At 46.0% G+C, this 14,847-nt stretch overlaps 1 protein-coding gene across 8 annotated transcripts in view; it reads left to right on the top strand.

The window, feature by feature from the left end:
• Nucleotides 1-14,847, top strand: part of palld (palladin, cytoskeletal associated protein) — a 485,446-nt gene that overhangs the window by 425,399 nt on the left and 45,200 nt on the right. For 5 of the 8 annotated variants that reach the window (XM_069941703.1, XM_069941714.1, XM_069941702.1 and 2 more), the window contains 4 exons: nt 98-236; nt 4,544-4,645; nt 9,545-9,763; nt 12,349-12,498. In XM_069941703.1, coding sequence (XP_069797804.1) covers nt 98-236; nt 4,544-4,645; nt 9,545-9,763; nt 12,349-12,498 — 610 coding nt within the window. The remainder of the gene's footprint in view (nt 1-97; nt 237-4,543; nt 4,646-9,544; nt 9,764-12,348; nt 12,499-14,847) is intronic. The other 3 variants (XM_069941738.1, XM_069941748.1, XM_069941705.1) reach the window with 2 other exon arrangements.

Genomic DNA, 14,847 nt, shown 5'->3' with positions numbered 1-14,847 from the left:
CCTGTTGAGAATTTCCAGCATTTTTTCAGGATTTCCTTCAGATCTCCAACGCTGGCCACATTGCCTGCGGCATCCCTAACCCCATCGTTTCTTGCAGAACCCCGCAAAGTCTGAAGAGAAACAGCAGAACTCCTCGCCTGGCCACGGACGAAGAAATCCAGGGAACGAAGGATGCGGTCATTCAGGATTTGGAGAGGAAGCTGAAGTTCAAAGATGACCGTGTGAGCAACGGCCAGGTACTGAGGCTCGACGGCGGGTTGGCTGCTTCTCAGCGAGTGAGCAATCGCCCCCTCCAATTGTAATACAGCGGAGATGATGAGTCTCAGGCTTGAACAAGAAAGTCTGCAGATACCTGGGTCAAGTGCAACAGACTAATGTGCTAGAGAAACTCAGCAGGTCACACAGCATCCATAAGAAGTAAAGGGTGCCAACGTTTCATGCCTGAACCCTACGTTAGGCCCAGGCCTGGAACGTTGGTTACCTTTTACTTCCTATGGATCCTGTACAACTTCATTTGTATGGATGAAATATTTGTGATTAGGCCAAACTAAACCCAATTCGATCAAATTTGCAGGAGGTGCAAGTCTTTCACTTCACATGATAGATTTTGGGAACTCCGTAACAGGAAGAATCACATTCCACTCAAAAGGTTCCATTGCTGTTGGTCAAGGACCCCCCCAACCCACACTACAGATTTTTTAAAAATTGGGAAGACCGAGAAGGAAGAAGTAAAATTGCAAATAAAAGGTTGAACGGTTAGCGCAGCAGTTAGCACAACACTATAGCACCACCAGCAACCTGAGTTCGAATCTGGCACTGCCTGTATGTTTTCCCATGTCTAAGTGGGTTTCCTCCAGGTGCTCGGGTTTCTTTCCACCCTTCAAAAGCATACCAGGGTCGTAGGGGTATTTGTGTGGTGCAGCCTCATGGGCCGGAAGGACCTGTTACCGTGCTGTGTCTAAAAAAAAAAGTTTTTTTTTAAATTAAAAGTTGTGGAGGCATGTTACATCACAATTTCATCTGAATGAAATTCCTTCCTGGGGCAGAGCAGTGAAGGATATTCCCGAGGAATAGCATTCCCTACACACGGCAATATTAGTAGTGTCGGTGACCAAGTCTTAATCTGCAGTGTGGGAAGTCCTTGACCAACAGCGAGGGAACCTTTTGACTGCAACGTGTTTTTTCCTGTTGCGGAGTTCCCAAAATCAATCATGTGAGGTGAAAGACTTGCACCTTCTAACAATGATCGAGCCCCCTGAAAGTAATGGGACATGAGGTCATACGCTCCATGAAACAAAGAGACTCCGCAGTCAGAAGCCCGGCACTCCTTTAGAACCGGACCGGGAATGTCGTCCGAGAACTTGGGGAAGAAACTACTGGAAATTCTAAATGGGTCCAGCAGCATCGATTGAGATTGAAACAGAGTTTCAAATTAATAGGTTTCAAAGGGTCAACAATCTCTCCGCAGATCCCACCTGATCTTCTGAGCGTTTACAATTTTTTTTCCCCAGGCTTTGATTAAGATATGTAGTGTTCCGTTCTTCAGCTCTTGTACACAAGCCCAAAGTCTTTAAATGGAGATTGCACACGGTTACAGTTTCTCAGTGCCAATCTTTGATCAATAACACTCTTGTTGATGTGCCCTGGGGAGGATTTGCCAGGTCTCAGACACTACGTAAGTGCTATTGATGAAGGTGAACAAGGCAAAAGTAGATATAGTAAAAACCCCTGTTACCCGGAATTCCAGCAACTGGTTAAAAAGAACACGGAAAACGAATACCAGAAAAAAATACAGAAGTTTAAAATTGGCGCGCCTCACTGTTAGTTTTCCCATCACGCAAAATGCAACTGAAAATTCACTTATCCGCATCTACCAATCCCCATAGATGCCGGATACCAGGGGTTTCACTATCATTTGTAAAAAATTAAATCCAAAATTTGTACCTTGTGAGTGGATAAAAAAAGGACTGCCATTTTTACGAGTATTTGTACTGAAGCAGATGGTCTGACTGAGGCTGATACAAAAGGGTGGTGAATCTGTGGAATTTGTTGCCACAGGTGGTTGTGGAGGCCAGGTCATTTAAGGCAGAGATTGACAGGTTCTTGATCAGCCAGGTTATGGGGAGATGGCCAGGCAGTGGGGCTTGAGTGGGTGAATGGATCAGCTTGTGATGGAATGGCAGGGCAGACTTGATGGGCTGAATGGCCTATTTCAGCTCCTGTGAGTTGTGGTCTTAATTTTAGGTGGACACATGAATGTAAGAAAAACAGGGCTGTAAACTTTGAGCGAGGGATGAGTTCTAATGATCGTGAAGTTAATTTATATGGTTCGACACAACATTATGGGCTGAAGGGCCTGTACTGTGTGGGACTGTTCCATTGTTGTGATCCAGCTGGAAGCATTTTCGGACCTTACCATGCACAATTTGCCTGTCACAACTCCATACATAATAACATTGACTTTTCAGCTCAAGGTGCCTTGTGGTCCACAAAGTAACATTGGTCATCTGAGGCGTGTCGTGCAAAAGTCCACCCTCCAACAGAGCTGGTTAAAGCAAAACACCAAATCTGAAATTAAAACCCAAAATGTCAGAAGCATCCAGCAGGTCGGGCAGTATCCATGGAGAGAAGAATAGAATTCAACTTTGAAGGGTGATGATCTTTATCAGTTTACATTGAATATTACATGTCCAATACAAGACTAAGTTTAAGACTGGAAGTGAGAAGAATGAGAGAGGATTTTGTAGGCACCTCCAGCCTAACAGTACTGAAATGAAGAGATGGAAGAAGGTTCATGGTTTAAGGATAAAGGGTAAGACATTTATGTCTGGGATGCGGAGAGACTTCTTCTCCCAGAATATGGTGGAATTCTTTCCAAAAGACTGTGACATAGGAGCAGAAGTAGGCTATTCAGTCCACCGAGTCTGCCCCACCATTTAACCATGAACTGATCCATTACCCCACCTAGCCCCATTGCCCGTCCTTCTCCCCATATCATTCGATTCCCTGCATAATCCACAACCTATCAATCTCTGCCTTAAATACCCTTGGCCTTCACAGCCGCCTGTGGCAACAAATCCCACCTTCTGGCTGAAGAAATTCCTAATAATTTCTGTTCTAAGTGGATGCCCTCCAATCTTGAATTTGTGCCATCTTGTTCCTAGACTCTCCCAACAACTTTCCGCATCTACTCCGTCCAGGCCTTTCAACATTTGAAATGTTTCAATGGGATTTCCTCCCCCCCCCCACCCCATTCTCCTAAATACCAATGAATACAGGTCAAGAGCCGTCAAACGTTTCTCAAGATAACCCTTCCATTCCCAGAATTATCTTTGTGAACCTCCTTTGAACCTTCTCTAACGTCAGCACATCCTTTCTTAAATGAGGAGCCCAAACCAGCTCACAATGCTCCAAGTGAGGACTCACCAGAGAAACCAGGTTGAAGTCAAATCAGCAGACACATTGAAGAAGGATTTAGATATCGTTCTTATGGCTGGAGGGATTAATGGGAAGAAAACTGGAAATCTGTGGAAGTGCAGCTAATTGACCTGCAGTCTCACCACTCCAGACATGCAGTAACCGTGGTGTTGCCCCCAGGTGCTCCAGTTTTGCCCCACATTCCAAAAATGGGTTTGGTAGATTAATTGACCTTTGTAAATTGCCCCATGTAGGATCTGGGTGGAGTTATAAAGTCGTAGAGCTGTGTACATGGAAACTCAACTTTCCCATACTGACCAAAGTGTACCACCCACATTTGTACCATCTGCCTGAATTTGGCCCATATCCCTCTGAACCCATTCTGCCCAAGTTTCTGTTAAATCACTTTCCCCAACTTCTCGCCTTATACCTATGCCCTCTGGTTACCAATTCACACCACCCTGGGCAAAAGGCTCTCTGCGTTCACCTGATTGTTTTGTACACATCTATGAGATCACCCCTCATTCTCCTGCATTCCAAGGTCTTAAGCTCTAACCCGCTTCTCCTATCCTTATAGCTCAGGGCTCCAGGTCCTGGCAACATCCTTGTAAATCTTCTCTCTCCACCTTGACTGTATCTTTCCCAAAGCAAAATACTGGTGTCATGAAGAGGTGGGTGGGAAGGGATGAGCGGGCAAGGGTTTCACAGAGAGTGATCCCTGTGGAAGGCTGAAAGGGGTGAGGAGAGTTTGAGGTGTCTGATGATGGGGTTCACTTGCCGGTCTTACTTTGTCTGGCATCTGCCAATCTACTGCGGCTGCCCATCGCGTTTCACTCCATGGTTTGCCAATACCACACGAAGGGGGTGCTCTCTCATACCCCACCCACTCTGTCCTCTTCACACTGGCTTCTCCACTACATCTCCCCAGTCTCAATTGAAGGGTTTTTGCCTGGGATCGTCGACGGCTCTTTCCCGGCTTGACCCACTGAGTTCCCCCGGCGGATAGTGCGTACCTTCAGATGCAGCATCTGTGTGTCTCGGGTCGACTCGTTTACTCACCTTGTTCATCTGTGTCTTATTCCGCGTTCCCTCACTGAAATTCCCTCCCTCTCTAACCCTCCCTCAGAGATTGACCTATGAAGAAAAGATGGCCCGGAGGCTTCTGGGAGCAGACAATGTTGCCACTGTTTTCAGCTTTCAGGAAACTGCAGAAGACCATGGGGCCCAGGTGGGTAAGGCTTGAGTTTGAGATCCTGCCTGCCTGACATAAAGAACGTGCTTCTATTGTGAGAGCAAAACTGATTACTTCCATACCAGAAAACATTTTCTGCTGATGCAGCCCAGGCTCAGAATTTGGTTAAATGGCCCCCATTTCCTTTGGGAGCAATAAGAGGATAGTTGAACGCAACAACATTCTCAGCAGGGGTAATCATTTTTCTCTCAATTTAAATTAGGCTCCTGCTTTCTTTTCCATACTATTTATTTTCTTGTTAGACGCTGATAATTGAACTCCAGTGAATTGTTCTCCAAAAATAGCTGGTGCATTATAGTTTAATTTGGGAATTTTTGGACCTCGTGGGATGTTTTTGCTTAAATGCAGAATGAGGGTTATGCAACAGGCTGTTGCAGGGAAAGGAAGAATGTTTTCCACAGTTAATTAACTGCCAGTGGGGGGTTTCTTCCCCTATTAATGAGATGCTTCAGTGCCAAGTTCTGCCGTCAATTTCCTGTTCGCTGTCTCCCCTCGAGTCCCATCGGAGCATCGTCAACGGGAGGGTGGCGCAGTGGCACTACAAGTGGGGCCGCTTGACTCCCAGCTCCAGAGCCCTGGGTTTGATCCTGACCTCTGGCGCCGTCAGCGTGGAGATGGCGCGTCTTTCCCCGGGCAGCGCACGGGCTTGCTCCAGTTTGCTCCTGCATCACAAAGACGCGTGGGGTTGGTAGATCACATTGCCCCCCCCCCAGTGTGCAGATGAGTGGTGGAATTCTGGGGTGGGGGGGCAGCAGAGAGAGAGAAGTGTTGGGAACGTGGGGAGAATAAAATGGGATTAAGATAGAATTCGTGCAGACGGGCGATTGATGTACGGTGTGGACTCGACTGGCTGATGGGTCTGGTTCCGCGCTGTCTGACGTTGTGACTTGTGTGAGGTCTTGCTTCGTAGCGAGGAGGATATGGAGAGGCTGCAGACAGACTAGGAGAATGGATGGAGAAATGGCAAATGAAATACATTGTTGGAAAGTATACAGTCATTCACTTTGGTAGAAGGAATGAAAGGACAGACGATTATTTGGCTGGGCAGAAAATACAAAATTTGCTGGTGCAAAGGAACTTGGGAGTCCTCGTGAAGAATACCCAAAAGGTTAACCTCCAGGTTAAGTTGTCAGTGAAGAAGGTGATTGCAAGGTTGGTATTCATATTGAGAGGAGTAGGACTTAAGAGCAGGGATGTGATGTTGAAGCCCTGGTGAGGCCTCGCTTGGAGCTTTGGGCTCCCTATTTAAGGAAGGTTTTGCTAATGTTGGAAAGGGCTCAGAGACTATTCACGAGAATGATTCCTGGAATGAAGTGATTACCATATGAGGAACATTTGATGCTTTGGTCTGTACTCCTTGCAGTTCAGTAGAGTGAGGGGGTCCACATAGAAGCATTACGACTGTTGAAAGGCCTGGACAGAGTAGATGCGGCAATGTTTCTCATGGTGGGGAGTCAAGGGCAAGAGGACACAATTTCAGGATTGAAAGGCACCTCAGATGCAGAAGAACCTCTTTAGTCAGAAAGTGGTGAACCTCTAGAATTTGTTGTGCAGGCAAAGACGTTGAGTGCATTTAAGGTGGAGATTGATAGGTATCTAAATCGTCAGGGTATCAAAGGTTATGGGGAGAAGACAGAGGAGTGGGGCTGAGTGGGAGAGTGAATCATCTCATGATGGAGCATCATGGTGGAGCAGATTCAATGGGCCTATATTTTGTGCTCATTGTACAGCTTTGTTATATCAAATTTACAACAAAGAAACCGTCCATTCAGCCCAGCTTTTCTGTGTTGACCAGAGACCTCTTCACCTAATCCTTTCCATATTTCCTTCTGTCCTATTACTTCTCAAGCACCTCTTTACCTGCTTCCATGCAATTCATCTCCATCACTCCATACAGATGAATTTATTGTCATATGCTTAAGTACAACGCACAGATGCAACAAAATTCCTACTTGCTGTAGCCAAGAAGGTACAGAAGGTACACCATCTACAATCGTAATAAGATACCATGCTACGCTAAAGACAGAAAAAGCAACGATAAATATTAGTGGATCGATAAATAAATATTCGCGTTTGCAGGTTGTGCAAGATTTTAACAAGTGATGTTTGTATATTGCAGATAGGTCTTTTGGCGGTCATTGCATTCTGTCCACTCTAGGTTTATTAATAACTCACTTAAGCCTTCATAATTTATTGAAGAACGCTGTCTCTGAAGGGGCATTCTTGGTTTTACAAAATAGCTCTGGAATGTAGAGACGCTTGCATTTGAATGGCACACAAAAAGTCTTCCGCTGTGTCTCGGCACATGTGACAGCAATAAAAGTAAATATTTAAATCTCTGTGGGCCCATGTTTCTGATTCTGCCCCAGATGGGAAACATTTCAACATCACTGTGGCTATAATCTTTGGCCTCATCCAGGATACATGCACCGATGTGCGTACGTGCTGTGCTGAGATTTAGAGTGCTTGAACTGGGAGAGGGGGAACTTTAACGTGCTTTCCTTTCACCTCCACTCCATAAACTTCCTTAAGCGTGACAGCATGAGAAGGAGGAAGTGAATTAATTTCAAGACTGTGGCACATACACCAAAGTGCAGTTTGTTCTGTCAGCTAATCAACCCATGCATTCAGGAACTGAGTTACAGGGAAAGATTAAACAGGTTAGCACTTTATTCCCTGCAGCTTTGAAGATTGAGGGGAGATTTCATAGAGGTATACAAAATTATGAGGGGAATAGACAGAGTAAATATGGACAGGTCTTTTCCACTGAGGTTAGGTGAGATAAAAACCAGAGAACATGGATTAAGTGTGAAAGGGGAAAAGTTTAGGGGAAACCTTCACAAAAAGAGTGGTGGGAGTGTGGAACAAGCTGCCAGCTGAAGTGGTGAATGCAGGCTCAATTTTAACATTTATAGAAGCACAGAAACATAGAGCACTACAACATCGAAACTGGCCCCTTCGGCCCTTCTAGATGGTGTCGAACCTTTTTTTTGCCTAATCCCACTAACCTGCACCCAGTCCATAGCCCTCCATACCTCCCCCGCCTATGTACATGTCCAAGTTTATCTTAAATATTAAAATTGAGCCCACTTCTGCTGACAGTTCGTTCCACACTCCCACCACCCTCAGTGTGAAGAAGTTCCCCCTAAACCTTTCCCCTTTCACCCTTAACCCATGTCCTCTGGTTTGTATCTCACCTCTGTTACTGGAAAGAGCCTACCTACATTTACTCTGTCTATCCCCCCCTCATAATTTTAAATACCTCTATCAAATCTCCCCTCATATTTCTACACTCCAGGGAATAAAGTCCTAACCTGTTCAACCTTTCCCTGTAACTCAGTTCCTGAAGTCCAGGCAACATCCTAGTAAAATCTTCTATGCACTAGTTCGATCTTATTGATATCTTTCCTGTAGTTAGGTGACCAAAACAGCATACAATACTTCAAATTTAACCTCACCAATTTCTTATACAACTTTACCATAACATCCCAGCTTCTATGCTCAATACTTTGATTTATGAAGGCCAATGTGCCAAAAGCTCTCTTTACAAGCCTATCCACCTGTGATGCAACTTTGAGGGAATTATGCATCTGCATTCCAGATCCCTCTGTTCTACTGCACTCCTAGGTGCCCTACCATTCACAATGTACATCCTTTCTCGGTTTGTCCCTCCAAAATGCAACACCTCACACGTGTCTGTATTAAACTCCATTGGCCCATCTGGTCCAGATCCATCTGCAAGCTTTAAAAACCTTCATTGCTGTCCATATCACCACCACCCTTAGTGCCATCTGCAAACTTGCTGATCCAATTTACCACATTATCATCCAGATCATTGATATAGTCCCAGCACTGATCCCTGAGGTGCACAACTAGTCACAGGCTTCTAGTCGGAGAAGCAACCATCCACCACTACTTTCTGGCTTCTCCTGTCCAGCCATTGTTGAATCCAGTTCACTACTTCACCATGAATATCTAGTGTCTGAACCTTCCTGACTAACTTCCCACGTGGGACTTCGTCAAAGGCCTTACTAAAGTCCATGTAGGCAACATCCATAGCCTTTCCTTCATCAACTTTTCTGGTAACCTCCTCAAAAGATGGCTGGCAGCACAGTTGGCATAGTGGGTACGTTCTCCCCGTGTCTGTGTGGGTTTTCTCTGGGGGCTCCAGCTTCCTCCCACCGTTCAAAATGTCCCAGGGATGTAGCTGTAAATTGTGAAGCATGGACTCGTGGGGTGAAGTAGCCTGTTGGTCTAAATATTTTTTTAAACTCTTTAAGATTGGTTAAAATTTGGACTGGTACATGAATAGAAGGGGTATAGAGGGGTATAGATGAGGTGCAGGTCAATCAGACTAGACAGAATTATAGTTCGACATAGACTAGAAGAGCAAAAGGTTGCTATAACGTTCTATGGTTCTAGTACCATAGTAAGAAAACAGAACAGAATGCAGAGTTGCTATGTGTTATGGTGCCAGCGGCCAGGGTTCGAATAAAGAGTTTGTGCATTACCCTTGTGTCCCGTGGGTTCCTTCCAGGTTCTCCGGATTCCACCCACATTCCAAAGATGTACGGGGCAAGCAACACCTCCCCTGTCATTTATTCATTCATTCATTCTTTTCAAAGGCATTCAAGAATAGATAACAAATGCTGGACTTCGTAGTAGTGATCGGAATCTGAATTGTGTCTCAATTAACTTAAAAAAAATCTGGCGAAAAGCTGCCACAGTGAGACTTCCTTTACATTCGTCTCATTGGTTCTCCCTGTCAACCCTTTTTTCCTGGATAAAATGGGGCTACTTCTGCGGATGCAATATGCCGGTCGAATCTCTTTCCCTGGCCTCACTCTCGCTCTTGTGTTATTATTCCCCTACCAGGAATACAAAGTCTCCACCTTCGAACAGCGGCTGATCAGTGAAATTGAGTTTCGGCTGGAGCGCTCCAGGGTGGATGAGTCTGACGACGAGGTCCAGCACGATGAGCTGCCTTCCCAATGCGCGGCGCCGGCCTTCGAGAAGAAGCTGAAGCATGTCAAGCTGTTCGAGGGCACACCTGCCACCTTCGTGTGCAAAGTCAGCGGGCAGCCCATGCCAAAGGTATGAGGTGGGAACACAGGGTGGGGGGGGTTGGGTGGCAAATGTCATCAAGTGCAGACAGAGGTCATCTCTGCCGCTGGTCCTTACCATTCCAATTAATTACATTGCAGTAAAATTATAAAGTAAGATAGTGAGCCCTCAAGTGTCAGTCGATGGTAGAATCTGAGGAGGGTTGATGGGAAATGAAGGAGGAGAGAAGAGAAGAGTACATATGGACGCCTCGTGATTGGCGTGGAATTCATCAGCTGAAGGGCTTGTTTCTGGACACAGTGACTCCATGTATTCTGCTCCCTCCTCAGTCTCATTACTTCACTCCAAAATGTAGTGGACACAGCCCAGGACTTCACATACTGATGACACCCCAGTCATCCTCCTAGATTTTCTGGAACCAACACACCAATGGCATCATGAAGAAAGCCTCTACTTCCTCAGGAGTTTGCGGAGGAGCTAGTGGAGTTGTTCAAGTGAACCGGTACGGACTTGAAGGGCCAACATGGGCTGTTTCCGTGCTGTAAACGGTTATATGGTTATATGGTTATATGGTTATAAATGACCCCCATCTGGCAAAGCGGTTAGTTAAGGGGTTTGAATTTTTCTCTGCTAATATTTCATTCTTTCCTTTTTCTACTATTATTAGTTTTTTTTTCCAAAAAATGTACATACTATTTAGAATATTCCAAAGTGCCATTCATTCAGTCCCAAACCATAATCTTTTCCTTTGATCCATAAATCCATAGACCCTCTGGTTCCCACCCCACCATCTCCCCTCATTTCCTCTTCCTACTACAGACTGGGCAGAGACTATTTCTACCCATGGATTCTGCCTGACCTGCTGAACCCCTCCAGTTTCTCTTTGTTTCATCCATAAGCCCCTTCCCATCAACTCTAAACATATCCTAATGCTGGAAATCTGAAATTTATATTAAAAAAAAACAGAACGGTGAGAAGCAATCACAGCCAACATTGGTGGAGACAGAAGGCATGCTAAAGATTCACCTTGACTCCATTGGTCCAAAACATTAATTCTGCTTCTTTCCCAATGGGCACTGCCAGCTTCCAGCATTCCCTGCTTGATGACGTCCAGTTAGTTTCTGAAACGTAATGTCGAATCTCCTTCCGTCAACCCACAAATCCGTACATTCCGCATCATAACAGCTCGTGTAATGAAACCAACCACTCTCCTCTCTGTTTCTTTGGTCAACTGCCTTCAACATGTGTGAGGCACGAAAGTCTGCAGATGCTGTGGTTGCAGTAAAAGCACAGAAACACTGGAGGAACTCAGCCGGTCTTGCGGCGTCCATAGGAGAAGAAGATGTATTGCCAACGAGGTAAATACATCTTTACCTCCTTAGGGACGTTGCTGAGACCTGCTGAGTTCTTCCAGCAATTCTGTGTTTCTACTACAGTATCTTCAATCTTGATCTGCTTACCAGTGAACTCAGTGCTTGCAAAAGCCAAGCCGAAGGACTTCTCGACGACATCATTGTGTTAGGTCCACCACACTGGAAATGATTCAGAGGTGATGTAACTTCTGCTTCTTATCAGTGTTCTTTTTAGGTCCACTACAATGAGCAGGGTCAGGAATTTAACCTTGACTGCTTTTGGCTGTACAAGCGCAGTAAAAAAAAATGGTGGAACTGCCAGAGCTGCAGTAACAGCAGCGCTTGGACCCGTGAAGAGCATGGAGCAGAGACCCAGCTCGCCCCTGTGGGGTCAAAATGCCCAGTCCCACCTGCTGCCAGCTCAGTACTGGCTTTTATCAGCTTGTTAAAGAAGCCGACAGTGGTTTATTTTAAAATCCTACCAACCATGGTGCCTGGGCCCAAGATGGCAGCGCCCGATTTTGGCAGCGGCTTTGAGGGGATTCAGACTCCAGGGAAGCTGAGGACTGGTGCAGGGCACCAGAAAGCAGGGAGACCACCCCCATTTGAGAAGGAGAAACAGACGAGATGACCCGCAGGGCAGCGACCATGGTGGCAGACCAGCGAGGGGCTCTGTGGCCGAACAGCATACAGTCAGCGAGATGTTGGTGACTCGAGGCAAGGAACCCACGCAAGGCTGTCGATGGCGGTCAAAGGACTAGTACCAGGCTGCGGACTGCTGGAGAATGGCTCGGGACTAGCTGAAGGGGGAACCAGGTGTCGGAACCTGGAAACGAGAGGGTGCCGAGGGCACTGAAGTCTTCCTGATCACGTCAGAGGTTCAAATCTGAAGCTCAGGTTGCTGATGGTTTGGATCCCAGCCATTCTGAGGATCCCTTCCCATGGTCTGCACCACACCATCCCCCACCCCTCTGGCTTCAGCTTCACTGGTTATGGGGCTTTCTGGTCCCTCCAGGTTAACCTTCCAGGTCAATGAGTCAATCCAGATGTTTAAAGAAAGGTGCAACAATGATTTTTGTTCACACTAACTGCATATGTATCCTGAGCACCAAGTCCCATTGCACTCTTCCCCATCCCAGAACATTATTCTCTAGATTTACCTCCTGCTGCGCACGTCCCTTCCACCTACTACCCAGCGGAGCAAATGGCATTGAGTTGAACGACTCACCCTCACTCCCTCCTCTTTGCTCCTTACCCTGATAGGTTTACTGGTTCAAAGACGGCAACCAAATTTCAAAGCACAGTGAACACTACCAGATGCGTCGTGAGCCGGATGGGACATGTTCCCTCCACACCAAAGCTGCCACGCTGGATGACGATGGAAACTATACCATCATGCTGGCCAACCCATTGGTGAGTGGAGTCTCTTCACAGGCTTGGACATGAGAGGGGTTGGGGGTGGGAGCTGTGGGCATGGGGACTCCTTTCAAATAGACTGTGGTAAATAGGAAAGTCCATAAATCCCTGAAAATATCAGTACAAATGGACAAGACGATGAAATAACCATATGGGGCTCTTCCTTCCTTCCATAGCATGGAGTACAAGAACTGTGACATCTTGTTCCAACATTATAAAACATCAGAGCAGACAAGAGTGAGATTTAGACTTGGTTGGGCTTGCACAGTAAATGGAAGGGCACCGTGGAGTGCGGCAGAACAGAGGAATCTGGGAAGACAGATACATAATTCTCTGAAAGTTAGCTAGGGTCCTAACGAGAACTTTTGACACGTTGACTTTCATAAAGTATTGAGTAAAGGAGTTGAGATGTTATGGTGAAGTTGTACAAGACATGGATGAGAAGTCATCTTGAGCAGTCAAAGAATTGCTGGAGGAACGCAACAGGTCAGTCAGCATCTGTAGGTAGAAATGGTCAGACAATATTTCAGTTCAGGACCATTTTATTAAGACCAAGATAGAAATTACATTCATAAAGGGGGAACTGTGGTGCACTGTCGGTCAGAAGCAAACACACAAAACATAAAATCTGTTCTACAGGCTTTATTCGACATAAACTTCCACAAAGCTGGCTGTGAGGAATGTTGTTGCAAGCTCTGAAACTGTTTTCAAAGGGCTGGATCTGGCTTATATCCCGGATGGCGCTTGGTTTATTCAGGTCAGCTGATTGACAGCTGACCATGCTCTTCTGCAGGTACAGTGGTTGCCCCCTGCAGTAGGCCAGTGGTGGACCACCACAGGAACGAAGATGGGAAAGGGGCTGGGAGATGATAAGATGTAGAATAGAAGGTGCAAGAGGTGGAGAGGCAGGTGGAGAGAGAAAGGGGAAGGGAAAAGAGAGAGAATAAAAAGTACAGGAGGTGGTAAAGTGGAGATGGGAACAGTGGAATTGGACTGGGATAGGGGCTAGCTAAAATTAGAAAAATCAATGTTCGTGCTGGTAGGTTTAAGGGTGTCCTGGAGGAACATATTAAGTTGTTGCTCAAGATTATGTCTAGTTTCAACCCAGGCCAAGGACAGTGCTCAGGCCATGTTTGAAGTATTATGGGCTTGTCTGGAAGAAGGTGACGGTGTTGGAGAGGATGGAAAGGAGATTCACTAGAACAGTTTGGAGGTAATGTATTGATGTGAAATAGAAAACTGGCAGGCAGAAAGCAGAGGGTCCTTTTCAGATTGGGACGGAGTTTCTAGGTGGAAGCCACAAGGTTCGGGCCTGGGACCCAGCTATTTACAATATATAGTGAGGATCTCAATGAAGGAATAGCACAGACACTGCCGTCCGAGGGCAGTAGCAATCATCAATGACCCACATCACCCAGCTCACACTCCGTTCTCGCTGCTGCCATCAGGAAAGAGGTATCGGTGCCACAAGACTCGCACCACCAGGTTCAGGAACAGCTGCTCCCCCTCCACCATCAGACTCCTCAATGACAAACTCCATCAGAGACTCGTTTAAGGACTCGTACTTGTGCACTTTATTGATTGTTTATTTTTCCCCTCTGTATGGCAGTCAGTTGTTTACATTTTTTATCTGTTTACATTGTAGGCATTTTTTTGCTCTACCAATAAGTGGAAATTCTGTCTCACCCACATGAAAAAGAATCTCAGGGTTGAATGTGATGTCATGAACGTACTGTGACAATAAATCTGAAATCTGACACGAAGCTGGGGGGAGGGGTGTGGAAGTGGAGGGCAGTGTGAGCTGCGAGGAAAATTCCAAGAGGCTGCAGGGTGACTTGGACAGATGGGACCATAGTACACTCCAGCACAGAAACAGGCAATTTGGCCCATCTAGTCTGTGCCAATCTATTATTCTGCCCATTGACCTCCATCCAAACCATGGCTCCCATACCCCTCCCATCCATGTACCTATCCGAATTTATTATAACTGTCAAAATCGAGTCGTGCCCATGATCTCCACTCGCTCCACACTCCCACCACCCTCTGAAGTTTCCCTAATGTTCCTTTAAACACTTCACCTTTCATCCTTAACCCATGTTCTCCAATTCTTGTCTCACCCGTCCTCAGTGAAAAAAACCTGCTTACGCTTACTCTATCCAATACTTCTCATAATTATGTAGACTCCATCAAATCTCCTGTCATTCACCCGATGGTGTAGAGAATAAAGTCCTAGCCTTTTCAATCTCTCCGTGTAACTCAGTTCCTCAAGTCCCTGCAACGTCCTAATAAATTTTCTCTGACCTCTTTTTAATTTTATTGATATCTTTCCTGGAGTTAAGTGACATC

This window comes from Narcine bancroftii, chromosome 1 (genome assembly GCF_036971445.1).
Source record: "Narcine bancroftii isolate sNarBan1 chromosome 1, sNarBan1.hap1, whole genome shotgun sequence".
NCBI lineage: Eukaryota > Metazoa > Chordata > Chondrichthyes > Torpediniformes > Narcinidae > Narcine > Narcine bancroftii.
This window is presented reverse-complemented; position numbering and strand designations above follow the sequence as displayed.